This window comes from Pantherophis guttatus, chromosome 3 (genome assembly GCF_059756535.1).
Source record: "Pantherophis guttatus breed Tessera chromosome 3, ASM5975653v1, whole genome shotgun sequence".
Lineage (NCBI taxonomy): Eukaryota > Metazoa > Chordata > Lepidosauria > Squamata > Colubridae > Pantherophis > Pantherophis guttatus.
In genome coordinates, this window is record NC_142065.1 from 2,177,585 (window position 1) to 2,194,505 (window position 16,921).

General features: G+C 47.0%; 1 protein-coding gene across 3 annotated transcripts in view; it reads right to left on the reverse strand.

Moving 5' to 3' along the window:
• Positions 1-429: 429 nt before the first annotated feature.
• DNMT3B (DNA methyltransferase 3 beta) overlaps positions 430-16,921 on the reverse strand; it is a 53,024-nt gene continuing 36,532 nt past the window's right edge. Inside the window, exons 14-21 of one of the 3 annotated variants that reach the window (XM_087888945.1) lie at positions 15,009-15,093; positions 10,612-10,757; positions 10,118-10,199; positions 9,855-10,003; positions 9,172-9,257; positions 5,401-5,470; positions 4,830-4,948; positions 430-1,413 (exon numbers count right to left, since the gene is read on the reverse strand). In XM_087888945.1, the coding sequence (XP_087745071.1) occupies positions 1,272-1,413; positions 4,830-4,948; positions 5,401-5,470; positions 9,172-9,257; positions 9,855-10,003; positions 10,118-10,199; positions 10,612-10,757; positions 15,009-15,093 (879 nt within the window). In that variant the 3' untranslated portion in view covers positions 430-1,271. Of the gene's footprint in view, positions 1,414-4,829; positions 4,949-5,400; positions 5,471-9,171; positions 9,258-9,854; positions 10,004-10,108; positions 10,200-10,611; positions 10,758-15,008; positions 15,094-16,921 lie in introns of all 3 variants that reach the window. The other 2 variants (XM_087888944.1, XM_087888943.1) reach the window with 2 other exon arrangements.

The following is a 16,921-nucleotide window of genomic DNA, read 5'->3' on the forward strand; positions in this document are numbered from 1 at the left end:
TCATACAAACACCGGGAAAAGTCCAGAGGAAGGGATCGATGTGTAGCCCACCCACTTGCCCACCGAGGCAAATGTGGGATTGCCGATTACCAAAAACCATGGCAAATTTCAGATTAGGAAACGAGCGAGCAGAAAGACTCTACAAAATCTCAGGGTGTCTTTATCCCCCCCCAGGGGGTGGCGTCCATCCCACCCAATCCTGGTCTATTGAAATCAGGGTTTGAAGAACGGACAATCAAAGAAAACGATCCAACGGATGAAAATAGCAGCATCGGTGAAGACTGAAGTCCGCTGGGGTCCAAGCACGGAAAGGCAGCTACAGGGTTTGAAAATCTCGATGTAGCAGCTTTTAAACTCTTTTTCTCTCTGCAAGGGGTTGGAGTCTTCAAAGAGGGAAGGCCAAACCACAGTAAACATTTGTAGATTGTCTTTTTTTTTGTTTCCCGTTTTCCTCCGCTGTCTGCTGGGAATTTCCCTGCCTCTGAAAGGACCACAGTTGTGCAAATGCTCTCGCACAGCTCTTTAAAAAAATAAGAAAACACCCAGCGAAAACTGAAACGGGGTTGAAGAAGAGTTCTTTGCACTAAAATATCCCCCAATGCATTAAAGGCATCATGTAATTTAAAAGTATAACCGCGTATGGCACACTTCTTTTTTTTTTTACCTTCCCATTTTGGCTCCGTGTTGTAGGATTATCGCCCGGTTTGCATCCAGCCCAAATTCCTCTCTAGGAATTTTCAAATCCGGCTGCAAAATGGCTGTAAAAGTCTCTCCCCAATCCCACCCCCCCACCCCCATCCCCCGAAGTTTTACGTTCTTTAAAAAAAAAAAAACTTAAAAAAGAAAAGAAAAATTTTCCTGCTTTTTTTCCCAGTGCGAACAGTGGGAAAAAACCCAAGTCAAGCTGGCTCATTGCTACAGACAGACGGGTGTCCTTGGAGTTCCATCCTGCAGCTTTCCCGTTTTCAAGTTATCGCTTTGGTTCTCGCGGCCGATCGGGAAAACGGCTCTTCGTTCGAGCAGCCTCAGTTTCCCCATCCGCACAAGACGAGGGGTGAATGCTACCTCTCTGCAGTTCCCCCAAAAATCTGTTTGCTTCGTTGTTTGTTTGTTTTTTTTGGCACAGCGGGAACGCAAAGATCTGGCGAGCTTGGAAGAAAGTCGTGGATGGGAAGAGTTTTTCTGCGGAGGAGGTCTCCTTTAAAGGGGGCATGTCGAGAGGGGTCTCGGCACTTCTCCTTCCACCCGGGAGACCACAGGACCCCTGCAGGCTAATCACAGGAAAAATAATCCTTCAGGGGGGCAAAGAGGTGGCGGATGACGGGGACACTCCACGACCTCCCGAGCAGCTTCTGACGTGCCTGGCGACCCATGTTAGACACGTCGGTGTAGTGGAGAGGGAAGCCAAAGATCCTGGGGGGGGGGGGGGGGGGAGAAGAGACCGTTAGCTCAGCCCCTCTGCCCAATCCGCAAGGAGAGGGGTTAGGACCCCACACACACACAAAAAGAAGGAGACCCTTTTTTGATCCCATCAATGAACCCAAAAGATGAATATAGCTAGTCCTCGACTTACGACCAAAGTTTCTATTGCTAAGCAAGTCAGTCATTAACGAATCGTGCCCAATTTTTCCCCTCTTCTTCCCCCACGGTGGTTAAGTCACTGCAGTCGTTAAGCGAGTCATGCAGTCGTTAAAAAGAGAGAATCCGGCTTCTCTCATTGACGTTGGTTGTCCGAACCCGGCTGGGAAGGGTTTAGTGAGCTGGGCTCTGTTTTTAACGACCTTTCTTGGAATAGTCGTTAAGTGAATCACTGCAGTTGTTAAAAGTGAGGAACACAGTTGTTAAGTGAATCCAGCCTCCCCGTGGACTTGGCTTGCCAGAAGGTCGCAAAATGGGGATGACCTGACCCCAGGACACTGCGACTGTCGTAAATATGAGCCAGTTACCAAGCGTCTGAATTTTGATCACGTGACCCTGGGGAAGCGGCAACAGTCGTAAGTGTGAAAAACGGTCATTTCAGTGCCATTGCAACTTTGAAAGGTCACTAAACAATCTGTTGTTAAGTCAAGGACTATCTGTAATTCCTAGTGCCTATAATTACCTATAACCAATTCCCAATTATCACCTTTAATCAACGGTCGTAGGTGTGAAAAACGATCCCGTTGTAACTTACAACACACCCCAATCAAGAACTACCCAAACAAGCTAAAAATAAACAACAACCCAATTAAGGAACTACCAAGACGTCTCCCACCAATACTGACAGGGCAACCCACAGTATATAAACAGAGAGCAAACCCCACTCCCTTCTAGCACTGATGATGTTCCCTAGTTGGGCCATGAAATGTCTGCAAGAAAACCAAGCTCAGAGAGCACCAAGGAGTCCCACAGTCCTCCTCCTCCTCCTCCTCTCCCTTCTAAATGTCGTACATCATCAATGCTAGGATGGGGTGGGGCTTACTATTGATGAAGGCGAATATATGTGTCCCAGGATACCATGGCAGGATCCAATCTGGGTCAGTAACCAGAACCAGAGTTTTTAGTCTTTCGGGCTTTCGGACTTTACTATTTATATACAAGTGGTTTGCCTTAGAGAGCAAAGCCCCACTCCCTTCTAGAACTGATGATATTCCTTAGTTGGGTCATGAAACATCTGCAAGAAAACAGCCAAGATCCCATAGTCCTCCTCCTCCTCCTCTCTGCAATCCCCACTCCTTTCTAGTCCTGATACTATTACCTAGTTGGGTCATGAAACATCTGCAAGAAAACCACCAAAGTCAGAGAGCACCAAGGACCCCACAGTCTTCCTCCTCCTCTTCCACCTCCTCCTCCTCTCCACAAACTCCCCACCCTTGTAGCACTGATCATGTAATCTAGTTGGGTCATGAAACATCTGCAAGAAAACCACCAAAGTCAGAGAGCACCAAGGACCCCAGAATTTTACGGTTATCTTATGTTTCAAGGGGACACATCTTTTGGGGGCATTTCATACTGGGAAATGAGAGCATTTACTCACAGAGTCACGGGTTGCCCTCTGCAGGCTGTAAAACAACACCGAGAAATTGCCAAGGAAATACTCAAAACATCTCAAGAACACGACAGAGGGAGAACAGCAGAAGAAGAAGGAGGTCTTGCAAGACGAGAAAATTGCAAAGTGGGTCTCTTCGAACCTGGGGTCCCTAAATATGGTTGGAAGAGAAGCCTGACCCCACCCCCCACCCCCAATTAGCAGGACAACACCCAGGTCTGCATGAGAACGTGTGAACACCAATATATCTGAGCAACGGGTTGGGAAAAACGCTTTTTGGAGTCTACAGCTCGTAGAAGAAACGCAGAATAATTGATTCATCCTCTTTGCCAAGTACAAGGCACAGACACAAGGACTCCTGGACTTACGACGGTCATTGAGCCAGCAATTTCGCTCATAGGTTATGAGGATAACCAAGCAGGACCGTGCCTGATTTTCCAACCATTTTATTAAGTGAATGCAGTGGTCATAAAACAAACACTGCTGTCATTAAGCCAATCCTGGCTTGGCGATTCTGGAAGTCCTCCCATCTCAAAGCATGCTGAGTGGGGAATTCTGGGAGTGGAAGTCCAGCCATCTTAAAGCAGTGGCTAGGGAATTCTGGGAGAGGAAGTCCAGCCATCTTAAAGCATGCTGAGTGGAGAATTCTGGGAGTGGAAGTCCTCCCATCTTAAAGCAGTGGCTAGGGAATTCTGGGAGAGGAAGTCCAGCCATCTTAAAGCATGCTGAGTGGGGAATTCTGGGAGTGGAAGTCCTCCCATCTTAAAGCAGTGGCTAGGGAATTCTGGGAGAGGAAGTCCAGCCATCTTAAAGCATGCTGAGTGGAGAATTCTGGGAGTGGAAGTCCTCCCATCTTAAAGCAGTGGCTAGGGAATTCTGGGAGAGGAAGTCCAGCCATCTTAAAGCATGCTGAGTGGGGAATTCTGGGAGTGGAAGTCCTCCCATCTTAAAGCAGTGGCTAGGGAATTCTGGGAGAGGAAGTCCAGCCATCTTAAAGCATGCTGAGTGGAGAATTCTGGGAGTGGAAGTCCTCCCATCTTAAAGCAGTGGCTAGGGAATTCTGGGAGAGGAAGTCCAGCCATCTTAAAGCATGCTGAGTGGAGAATTCTGGGAGAGGAAGTCCTCCCATCTTAAAGCAGTGGCTAGGGAATTCTGGGAGAGGAAGTCCAGCCATCTTAAAGCATGCTGAGTGGGGAATTCTGGGAGTGGAAGTCCTCCCATCTTAAAGCAGTGGCTAGGGAATTCTGGGAGAGGAAGTCCAGCCATCTTAAAGCATGCTGAGTGGGGAATTCTGGGAGTGGAAGTCCTCCCATCTTAAAGCATGCTGAGTGGGGAATTCTGGGAGTGGAAGTCCTCCCATCTTAAAGCATGCTGAGTGGAGAATTCTGGGAGTGGAAGTCCTCCCATCTTAAAGCAGTGGCTAGGGAATTCTGGGAGAGGAAGTCCAGCCATCTTAAAGCATGCTGAGTGGAGAATTCTGGGAGAGGAAGTCCTCCCATCTTAAAGCAGTGGCTAGGGAATTCTGGGAGAGGAAGTCCAGCCATCTTAAAGCATGCTGAGTGGAGAATTCTGGGAGTGGAAGTCCTCCCATCTTAAAGCAGTGGCTAGGGAATTCTGGGAGAGGAAGTCCAGCCATCTTAAAGCATGCTGAGTGGAGAATTCTGGGAGTGGAAGTCCTCCCATCTTAAAGCTGCCCTAGACTCTTCCCTTTGGGAGCCATTCCAGGACTGACGTGTTTTCCCACCCCTTCCTTCCTCCCCACCCCCATATCACGGGTTCCCTCACCCTGCCCACCCCTCACCTTTCCAACTCTGTGCACCATAAATCGTCATCCTTCCCGTTCATGGACACGGGCAGCGTCTTGGACCTCCCCTGCCGAATGGAGTTACTCTTCGTTGTGATGGTCCGAACTTTTTTCATCTGCAGAAGAAAAGCAGAGAATGAAGAAGATCATTTGGAAAGGGGGGGGGAAGGGACGGAGGGAGGCAGCAGATTCCCGACCAAGGACGTCGGCGCAGGCAGCATTCCTAACGGGGAGTGGGGGCTGCTGGTTTTTGTTCGCGGCCAGCTGGAACGGTCCCAAGTATGAAAAATGGTTCTAAGTTGCTTTTTTTCCCGTGTCCTTGTAACTTCAAACGGTCACTAAACAAACCGTTGTAAGTCTAGGACTGCCTCTTGCTGTCTCCTTTGGCCATCGGGGTGACCGAGGACACTGGGCTGGAAAGAAGGGAGGGCCAACCCCCCCACCCCAAAACCACCCCTCCATACATTTTGCAACCACGACATCCGGATGAAGCTGGCATGCACAAACGGGAGCTGTTCTGCACCCTCCTTTATCCCACGCGAGAATAATGGGGGACAATTGGGGTTACCTTGGCCCTCCGACTGTACTCCAAGCAATCCTGAAGCTCCAGCTTGTCTGCCTTGGAGGCCACCAGGGGCCTGGAAAGAGAAAAGGTTGATGAGACTCTGTGATCCGCCCCCACCCCCACGCCTCCCCAAAAGTCACGCTGCTTCGTTTGTAGGGTGCAGGAAACGCTCCCCAGGAAAAGAGATCACAAGATACTGATAAAACGAGAGCATTTGTGGCTCAGGGTTGAAATGAAGGGGTCCTTGGTGGTCTCTGAGCTTGGGGGTTTTCTTTGCAGACGTTTCGTGACCCAACTAGATAATGTCATTAGCGGTAGAAAAGGTGGAGGGTTGGAGGAGGAGGATTGGGCAATCTTTCGTCCTTCCTAAGCTTCTCCTCCTTGTCCTCCTCCTCCTCTCCCTCCCTCCTCCTCCTCCTCTCCACACACAACCCTCCTTTCTAGCACTGATGATGTTATCTAGTTGGGTCATGAAACATCTAGAAGGCCACAATTTACAAACAGGATGGCATGTTATTTTATGGGAGGAAAAGCATAAAGTCCCATCACTACTTCTGGAGGCGTTATATCAGGAGGGCTCTATTAGATATTTGGAATAAGACAAGAAGAAGTAATTATATGGAAATTCCCAACTGGGTGTCAACTTTGGAAATGTATACTCATCCAAATTTTACTAAATTAGGGGGGCTTGTCACCTATAAAGATATTCTGAATGAGAGAGAAGAACTGAAAGCGAGAAACATTTTAAAGGAAGAAGGAATCGAATTGGTGGGCATACCTCCAAATACAATCTAAATTTAGCAAAGATAAAAAGGAATGGGGTGCAAAGCAAGAATTATCACAATTAGATAAGATTTTATTAAGCAGGGAAGGGAAGGCCATAAGTAAACTATATTGCTATTTATTGGAACAAGACATGATTGAGGAGCAAGTCAAAGAAACAATGATAATTTGGAGTAAATATTTTGGGCATAGTATTGATTTGGACAATTGGTAGACTCTCTGGGAAAAAAAATTAAAAATTACATTGGCAACTTCATATAAGGAAATTTTATATAAGATGTTTTATAGGTGGCATCTCCCCCCGACAAGATTAGCACAAATCAATAAGGGAAATTCTTCGGCATATTGGAAGTGCGAGGTGACTCCGGGAACTTCTATCATATGTGGTGGGAATGCCCAAAGGCAAAAGAATATTAGAATCTGATAAAGAGTTGGTTGGAAGAAATTTTGCTAATAAGCATAGAAGTCAAACCGGAATTTTTCCTTTTGGGAAAGCCTTTGCGCAGAAGTGGAAAGAGTAAGATGCCCCAAATGAAGAGGAAATACTACTAAAAATTTTCAACTGAGCAGAAATGGATAGACTCACCTTGGAACCAAAGGATAAAAGCGAAACATTGTACTATAAAATCTGGGCAAAATTCTATGAATGGTTAGATAAAAGGAGGATAGCCGAGACATGTGTAGTGTTAGACTAGAATTATATACGTTATTATAGATAAATATGTATGTGAATTGTATAGCTAGGTATATGGAAGTATAGATATGTATAATTGTATAGGAATAGGGTATAAATGATTAATATTATACTATGTTTAAATAACGTATAAGGTGTAAGAAACATATTATTATATCATTAGTATATTATGAATTAACTTAAAGTGTTGGAAGATGCTTGGGACCAGTGATGTCATATCTATGTCCAATGTTTTTAATTTTGAATTACTAATAAAAAACTTTTTTTAAAAAAGAAAGAAACATCTGCAAGAAAACCACCGGATTCAGAGAGCACCAGGGACCCTCAGACCAAAGCACACACAAACGCAGACTAACATCACATCTGTATTCCAAAACATCTCACGGGCATTCTTGCATGGTGTGTGGGTGGGTGTAAACCACTGAGAAATCTACTTCCCACCTTGCTTTGTGGGTGGGGGGGAGAGAGGGAGAGAGAGACAGAGAGATAGACACAGAGGGAGAGAAAGAGGGGAGGAGAGAGAAGGAGGGAGACAGAGAGACAGAGAGGAGAGAGACAGAGAGGGAGAGAAAGAGGGAGAGAGAGAGAGAGGGAGACAGAGAGGGAGAGAAAGAGGGGAGGAGAGAGAAGGAGGGAGACAGAGAGACAGAGAGGGAGAGAAAGAGGGAGAGAGAGAGAGAGAGGGAGAGAGGGAGAGAAAGAGGGAAGGAGAGAGAAGGAGGGAGACAGAGAGACAGAGAGGAGAGAGACAGAGAGGGAGAGAGAGAGGGAGGGAGAGAGGAGAGAGACAGAGAGGGAGAGAAAGACAGAGAGTGAGGGAGAGAGAGAAGGAGGGAGAGAGAGAGGAGAGAGACAGAGAGGGAGAGAAAGAGGGAGAGAGAGAGGAGAGAGACAGAGAGGGAGAGAAAGACAGAGAGTGAGGGAGAGAGAGAAGGAGGGAGAGAGAGAGGAGAGAAACAGAGAGGGAGAGAAAGAGGGAGAGAGAGAGGAGAGAGACAGAGAGGGAGAGAGAGAGGAGAGAGACAGGGAGAGAAAGAGAGAGGGGGGAGATATAGAGGGAGACGGAGGGAGGGAGAGAGAGGCAGACAGACACAGACAGACAGAGGGAGAGTTTATTACATCTGTTTCCCCAAAAACCTCACAGGCTTTCTTTGGGGTGGGGGGGGTTTAACCACTGAAAGCCGTTTCCACCTAACGTTTCAATCAGGAGCATTCTCACTTGCACAAAAACAAAAACGACACAGGAAGACACCCACACACCCCTGCCTGGGCAAAGTACTAGAAAAGACGTCGCGGACATCTTCTACATCTTCGGTCGAGCCCAGCTTAGGAGCCATTTTGTGAGTGTGCAAATCCTCCTCCTTTTCCCACGTTGGCCCGTCTTTCCTGAAAGGGTCCCTGCTCTCTCTCTCTCTCTCTCTCGCTCTCTGTCTCTCTCTCTCCAAATCACAGGTAATCCTCAACTTACAACCGCTGTTTAGTGACCGTTCAAAGTTAAAACAGCAGTGAAAAAAGTGACCGAGGACCGTGATTCACACTCGAGGACCGCTGCTGCAATCCCCAGGGTCACCTCATCCAAATCCAGACGCTCGGCCACTGGCATGGATTTAGCACGATTGCAACGTCCTGGGCAGTGGCGGATGCCCTAATGACCTGCTGGGTGGGCGTGGCCATGGAGTTTGACAGGCAGCACTCGGCCTCCTGCACCCCCTGGGAGCACAAACGGGCTGCCGGGGGGGGGACACACACCCCCGTGCCCCATTTTGGGCCTAGTAGGCCTCCCTGAAGCCTCCTGGCAGAGAAAACAGGTTGCGGGGGATGCACTGCACCCCCCCCAAACTAAATTGGGGCATGTGGGGACTCCTGGAAGGGGCGGGGTGGGAGGGGGAGGGGCCAGCCAGCAATTCAACTACCGGTTCGGCCGAATCTCACCACTGCTCCCCGGGATTCCCCTGCGATTCCCCTTTTGCGTCATTCTGACAAGCCAAGTCACTAGGGGAACCCGGATGCGCTTAGCAACCGTGTCACAAACCGAAGGACTGCTGTGATTCATTTAACAACGGCGGCAAGGAAAGTCATAAAATGGGGCAAAACTCACTCACTTAACAAAAGTTTCACCTTGCAACAGAAACTCTGGGCTCAATTTTGGTTGTTAAGTCGAGGACTGCCTGTACAACAGTACACCCCCAGCCTCTCCAATCTGCTATGGGTGACACGGGTTGCAAATCAGGAAGTTTCTTCACCCTTGTAACTTCTTCGGCAGGTCAAGGGCTCCGTCGTGTCCACTTCTTTCTTACCTGTTCATTCCTGGCAGGTTGCCCCAAAAATATCTGGCTCTGTGCGCAGCGGAGACTTTGACTGCATCGATCATCACCGGGTTGCACTGCAGAGAAAAGAAAAGGGGTTCAAGCATTGATGACGTTACCTAGTTGGGTCATGAAATGTCTGCAAGAAAACTTAATTCGGCTCAGGGAGCACCGTTCTATTCTATTCTATTCCTTCCTTTCTAGCACTGATGGTGTTACCTAGTCAGGTAATGAAATGTCTAAAAGAAAAGAACCAAGCTGAAAGAGCACCAAGGACCCCACAAAAGCCACAAAGATTGGCAGGAAGAGCTGGGCACGACGGCCTAATAAGGGGTGGGGAAATGTGGCTCTTTTACAACCTGTGGACTTCAACTCCCAGAATTCCTGAGCCAGTCTCAGGAATTCTGGGAGTTGAAGTCCACAGGTTGCAAAAAAGCCACATTTCCCCACCCGTGGCCTAAAGCATCTTTCTCCATCCTGGCCACTCCTAAGCTGCCAGGACCACAGCCCCCAAAATTGCCCAGCTAACCCTGGTTTACACTAACCAGTGCTTGATGTTTCCAGACTCAGAAGGACGTCTCCCGGCTGCAAATAATTAAAGAGTTCATGGCAGACCCCTAAAAGCCCCCCGTTTCTTGGTCTCTGAGACACGTGGACCCCAAAGCAGTTTTTACCTCCAGGAAACGGGAGATATCCCTCTTGTCGTTGACCCGCATGGAAACCACGTTTTCGAAGAGCCAGAAGAATGGACGGTCTTCTCCAACTTTGGGACGGGTGTAATTCAGAAGGTGGTAGAACTCAAAGAAAAGTCGGCCGGTCCCCTCTGCCAAACAGAAGGGGTGAAAGAAAAGGAGGTCAAAGGAGAAAGCTCAGCGCCCCGAATCCGATCAAAGCCGACTCAAAACGGATCTCAAATTCCTCAGCTTACCATACAAACCTTTTCTGGCGGGATTTACCATGGAGAGGTCGTTGCACGGGCTTCCGCCGATCACCAAATCGAAGGGACCCCATTTGTCAATCTGCAAGAGAGACCCTCGTTACGGCACGGTCTCCGTTCCCAGCTTCCTGGGCAACTCAGCTGGGATCGTCAGAGGCTTTTAAAAGCATTTTTTTACAACCTCTTCAGCCAAAGAGGTTGTTTTTTAAAAAATGCTTTTAAAAGCCTCTGACAACTCAGCTGGGATCGTCAGAGGCTTTTAAAAGCATTTTTTAAAAAAGTTGGCCACGCCCACTCAGTCACATTACCCCCATCACCCACCAAGCCACGCCCACAAAACCGGTAGTAACAAATTTTACATTTCACCACCGGTCCACGGAATTAAAGCTCCGTGGAAATCAAGAATGATTTGACTTAGTCTGCTTGTGACTATGAAGGGATTCTAGGCTGCTGCCTCTTTTGACTCCACCAGTGACCGACGCCGGATTCCTTACATGTCTCTTGGTGATGTTCCTGACGTCATGCACATATTTGATGTTTCCTTCATGCCGCACGGTCCCCACCGAGATGGAGTCTTCGCAGATCTCCGAAGCGATGTATTTCTCCACCTGGATGCCAAGATCCCGCAGAACCAGATAACCTAGGAAGGCGGGAAGGTCTGGGGTGAGAAAAGGAGCCCTTGGGAGCGGTTGGCGAGGACCTACGGAGGAGCACCCAGCCCGGGAAAAATCCACCTTGTGCTGCGGGGAAAAAAGGATGTGCAACCCTCACATTCTTATGGTGACCCTGTAATATTTGTGCCCATAAGATGCCATCAAAGGATTTCTCCAATACACAAGTGTGCAGGTAGTCCTCAGTTTACGACCACAATTGAGCCCAAAATTTATGTCGCCAAGCGAGATGGTTGTTAAGCGAATTTTGTCCCCATTTTACATTCTTTCTTGCTTCAGTTGCTAAGCGAATCACTGCTGTGGTTAGGTTAGTTACCCGGTTGTTAAGTGAATCTGGATTCCCCATTGGCTTTGCTGGTCAGATGGTCGCAAAAGCGGATCACGTGACACACACACACCACGGGACACTACGACCGTCATAAATGTCTGAATTCTGAACATGTGGATGCTGCAATGGTCATAAGTGTGAAAAACGGTCATAAGTGGCTTTTTTTTCAGTGCTGTTGTAACTTTGAACGGTCACTAAATGAACCGTTTAGTCCGAGGACTACCTGGAGATGGAAGGAGACATACAGGTAGGTCTCGACTTATGACAATTGAGCCCAAAATGTCCGCTGCTAACAAGACAGTTGTTAAGTGAGCTTTGTCCCATTTTATGATTTTTTTTTTTTTGCCATAACTGTGGTTGTTAAGGTAGTCACACAGTTGTTAAATAAATCTGGCTTCCCCGTTGACCTTGCTTGTCAGAAGGTCGCAAAATGGGATCACGTGACCCTGGGACACCGTCATAAATATGAGTCAGTTGCCAACATCAAACGGTCACTAACAGTGGTGAAATTCAAAAATTTTCCCTACCGGTTCTGTGGGCGTGGCTTGGTGGTCATGTGACTAGGTGGGCGTCGCTTGGTGGTCATGTGACTGGGTGGGCGTCGCTTGGTGGTCTAAGCCACCAAGCCCCTTTAAATCTTTCCCCTTTAAAATGTAAATTTTAAATTTGTTTTTAAAATTATTAGGTATTTTTAATTTGTCTCGGCCAAATTGTTTAATTTGGTTTTATTCTGTTTTTAAATTTTGTATTTATGTGTTTTATTCTGTGGCTGTTCACCGCCCTGAGTCCTTCGGGAGTAGGGCAGTATACAAATCCAATAAAAGACAAAAGATAAAAGATAAAAAGATGTGACTGGGAAAACAAACTATCACACTTTACCCAAAAATAACACAAAAGCTACACAACTGACTCACACACAATGCAAAAACAACTGGACGTCATACAAAATGGCCCCCGCATCAAGCAGGAACCCCACAGAGTCAGAGAGAGCTCAAAAAGAAACTATCACACTTTACACAAAAATACCGGTTCAGGCAAATAGGTAGTAAGGAAATGCTTTAAAAAGTAAAAAAAAAAAAAAAGTTCCGACGATCAGCTGTGATAATCAGCTGTGCCCCACGATCGTCGGAATCTTTTTTAAAAAAAAATTTAAGCATTTTTTTACTACCTATTCGCCAAAAAAAAAAAAAAGTTCCGAAGATCAGCTGTGCCACACAATTGTTGGAACTTTTTTTAAAAAAAATTTAAAGCATTTTTTTACAACCGGTTTGGGCGAACCGGTAGCATTTTCCGTACCGGTTTGGGCGAACCGTCCCGAACCGGTAGCATTTCACCCCGGTCATTGAGTGAACGATTGTAAGTTGAGGACTACCTGTAACACACCAGGTGGAATGATTGACAACCGAACGTAGTGAGTTACAGGAAAGAAAAATGTCTTTCATAAAAGAAGGAGGAGGAAGAAGAAACGATATATAGACAGGCTTTAAAGAAGGAAACTGATTCTCCCCAACTTTCTGCCAAGACTGAAACTTTGTGGAGGAAGATTGTGGTAGAAATTACGGTGGGCCTTGCCGTTTTCCTCACAGCGGCTTGACGTGGTAGAGTCGTACATGTCTCCATGCTTTACAACACACCCAGTTTCCTGAAGGCATCGCTGCTAAGGAGACCTTTATTTAGCATGTGGCAAAATAAAAATGTTAAACAGCACATCACCATCACATTCTCCAGATATGAAAATATTCCCTCTTATTGACCAATCCATCAAAGGTCCTTGACATATAACAACAATGGAGCCTGAAATTTCTATGACTGAACAAGACGGTTGTTAAGTAAGTTTTGCTTTCCTTTTACAGCCTTTCTTTTCATCGTTGTTAAGTGAATCGCTGCCATTATATAGTCGGTATATGCCTCAATCAGAATAGAGTTGGAAGGGACCTCGGAGGTCTTCTAGTCCAACCACTACAATCAATCAATCAATTAATCAGTCAGTCAATCAATCAATCAGAATAGAGTTGGAAGGGACCTCGGAGGTCTTCTAGTCCAACCCACTGCTCAATCAATCGATCGATCAATCAATCAGAATAGAGTTGGAAAGGACCTTGGAAGTCTTCTAATCCAACCCCTTCAATCAATCAATCAGAACAGAGTTGGAAGGGACCTCGGAGGTCTTGTAGTCCAACCCCTTCAATCAATCAATCAATCAATCAATCAATCAGAATAGAGTTGGAAGGGACCTCGGAGGTCTTGTAGTCCAACCAAATCAATCAATCAATCAATCGGAATAGAGTTGGAAGGGACCTTGGAGGTCTTCTAGTCCAGCCCCCTGCTTAAACAGGAGACCCTATATACCATTTCAGATGAATGGCTGTCCAATCTTTTCCTAAAAACTTCCAGCGATGGGGCACCCACGACTTCTGGTTGTAAGTTCTACTGGTTGATTATTCTCACTGTCAAGAAGTTTCTCCTTAATTCCAGGTTGTTTCCCTTCTTGATGAGTTTCCATGCGTTGCTTCTCGTCCTGCCTTCAGAGGCTTTGGAGAATAGATTGAACCCCCCTTCTTGGTGGCAGCGCCCCCCAAACACTGGAAGACTGCTATCCTGTCACCCCAGTCCTTCTCTTGACACACTCAATCCCTGCAACCATTCTTCATGTTTTAGTATCCAGCCCCCTAATCATAGAACATAGAATAATAGAGTTGGAAGGGACCTTGGAGGTCTTCTAGTCCAACCCCCTGCTCAAGCAGGAAGCCCTATACCAGGGCTGTCAGACTCGTGGCCCACAGGCCAGATGTGTTACGTACTGCCCCCCAACCAGGTTTAGCGAAGGGGGAAAAAGTCACGTGACACCACCGTCACGACGCGAGTTTGATACTACCTCTGCCCTATATCATTTCAAAAAAATGGCCATCCAGTCTCTTAAAGACCTCCAGTGATGGAGCTCCCACAATTTCCAGAGGCAAGCAGTTCCACTGGTTAATTGTTCCAATTGTCAGAAAGTTCCTCCTTAGTTCTAGGTTGCTTCTCTCCTTGATTAGTTTCCATCCGTTGCTTCTTGTCCTGCCTTCGGGTGCTTTGGAGAATAGCTTGACTCCCTCCTCTTTGGGGCAGCCCCTCAAATACTGGATTACTGCTATCCTGTCCCGTCCCATCCCCAGTCCTTCTTTTCTCTAGACTGGCCAAACCCAAATCCTGCAACCGTTCTTCCTTTCTTGTTTTTGTCTCCAGGCTGTTGTGGCCCGTCAGCAGCCTGTGCAGCTAGTAGCTGATTCAGACAGCGAGGAGGCTGGTGTGGTGCTGTGCCGGCAGCCTGTGCAGCTGGCGCTCGAGTCGGACAGTGAGGAGGCTGGAGAAGATGTGGTGCCAGAGGCCAGGGATTCAGCCAGGGCCTTCAGAACCTCCGGAAGCTCCCATAAGTGAAGAGGACGAAGAGGAGGAGCCTCTTCTCGATGCACGAGCGCGCAGAGCTGTTAAAAGCCAGGAGTGGCTCCTCAGGAGGAGGTCTCCTTGAGAGTAAGGAGTAATTGGCCACTCCCTTAGCCTATTTAAGGAGGAACGCCGACTGAAGCAATTTGCAGGGAGCAACTTCGTTCACATACCTTCCTGTCTTGTCTTACTTATTTTATCAGCTTCCTGCAAATTGCTTCTGGGCATTCTGCCAACCATAGTAAGCTTTCAGTTATTATTCTTTGAATTCTTGGCGGCTGTTAATGCAATTAATTAACAGCCGTTGTTGTAAAAGACTGGTTTATTTAGTAAACTGAGGTTTGAATGGACTTTGTGTGTGCTGCGTTCTTTGGCGCAGAACACAGGGCTTTAATCAAATGGAATTCCCTGCCTGGAGAGCACTAACCCTCCTGGGCCCTTGATACCTTAGACCCGAGCAAGGACTCACCTGTAGCGATGCCGTCGAAGAGAGACAATACTCGGATGGCCTTCCGTTTTGCAGCTGGGATAGCAGGGTAGATTTTGGGTGCCTTCTGTGATGGGGTGAGAGGCCAAAAAAAAAAACCATTTGTGAGAGATACAAAAAGACACACCAGCAACTATTAGGTGAGTTTGGTACCACCATGGTTGGCCTCTGTCCCTCTCGTAAGTCTGGAAAATTATTCATTTCGCTGACACTGCTCCGATTTGGGAAGCGGGGAGATAGAATATGGGTAGTCCTCGCTTTACGGACATAACTGAGCCTGGAATTTAGATCGTAAGACATTGCAGTCATTAGGCAAGGCACCTAGGCCATCGTCAAACAACCACAATCCCCACTGACTCCCTGTTGCAGTCGTTAAGTGGCGCGAAGCACACAGAGCAATAAGAACTACAGGTTGTAAAACTGACCACCACAATTGTGCCCAAAATGTATGTTGCTAAGCGAGACAGTGGTTTAGTGAGTTTTGCCCCATTTTGCGACCATTCCTGCCACATTTGTTAAGTGAATTCACTGCAGTTGTTAAGTGAGTCACACGGTTGTTAAGTGAATCTGCCTTCCCCCCCCTCCCCTTGACTTTGCTGGTTAGAAGGTTGCAAAAGGGGGATCGTGTGATCTTGGGACATTGCAAACCGTCATAAATAGGAATCAGATGACAAGCGTCTGAATTTTGATCCTATGAACCCGGGGATGCTGCAACGGTCATAAGTATGAAGCAGGGTCGTAGGTTATTTTTTTTTTCAATACTGTTGTAACTTTGAACGGTCACTAAATGAATGGCCGTAACTCAAGGGCTATCTATACCTGCTGAAAGTGGGGGGGCAGGCAGCTCCCCTCTTCAAAAGGGAAAGGCAGGCTAGGCTGGAAAAATAAAGCTGCAAAAAATCAAATACACTTCCTGTGTTTTTGATGGAAAAAAATAATAAAACAAGAGAGAAGTTTTCACCAGCCTCGAGAGCCCAATATTGTACAGATCTCTCCAACAAGCAATGATTTCTTCTTAAGGAGGCTGGGTGAAGACGATCCCTTAGGATTCCCTGCATGGATTTTTGGGACGGACCTAGAATAACAGAGTTGGAAGGGACCTTGGAGGTCTTCTAGTCCAACCCCCAGCTTAGGCAGGAAACCCTATGTCACTTCAGACCAATGGCTGTCCAATCTCTTCTTAAAAACTTCCAGTGTTGGAGCATTTACAACTTCTGGAGGCAGGTTGTTCCACTGGTTAATTGTTCTCACTGTCAGGAAATTTCTCCTTAGTTCCAGGTTGCTTCTCTCCTTGATGAGTTTCCATCCGTTGCTTCTTGTTCTACGCTCAGGTGCTTTGGAGAATAGCTTGACTCCCTCTTCTTTGGGGCAGCCCCTGAGATATTGGAAGACTGCTATCATGTCTCCCCTAGTTCTTCTTTTCATTAAACGAGACATACCCAGTTCCTGCAACCGTTCTTCCTATGTTTTAGCCTCCAGTCCCCTCATCCTCTTTGTTGCTCTTCTCTGCACTCTTTCTAGAGTCTCAGCATCTTTTTTACATCGTGGTGACCAAAACTGGATGCAAATATTCCAAGGATAGCCTTACCAAGGCCTTATAAAGTGGTATTAACACTTCACGGGATCTTGATTCTATCCCTCTGTTGATGCAGCCTAGGATTGCGTTGCGAGTCCATCTGGTGCTGATGCTGTCTAACCTACATTTTTCTATCTTATCAAGTAAGAGCCTGTAGTACAGTGGACTAAAGCACTGTTATTAACATCAGCTGCCTGCAGTTACTGCAAGTTCAAATCTTGCCAAGCTCAAGATCGACTCAGCCTTCCATCCTTTCTAAGGTAGGTAAAATGAGGACCCAGATTGTGGGGGCAATTTTTGTATAAATATACAAAAAGTA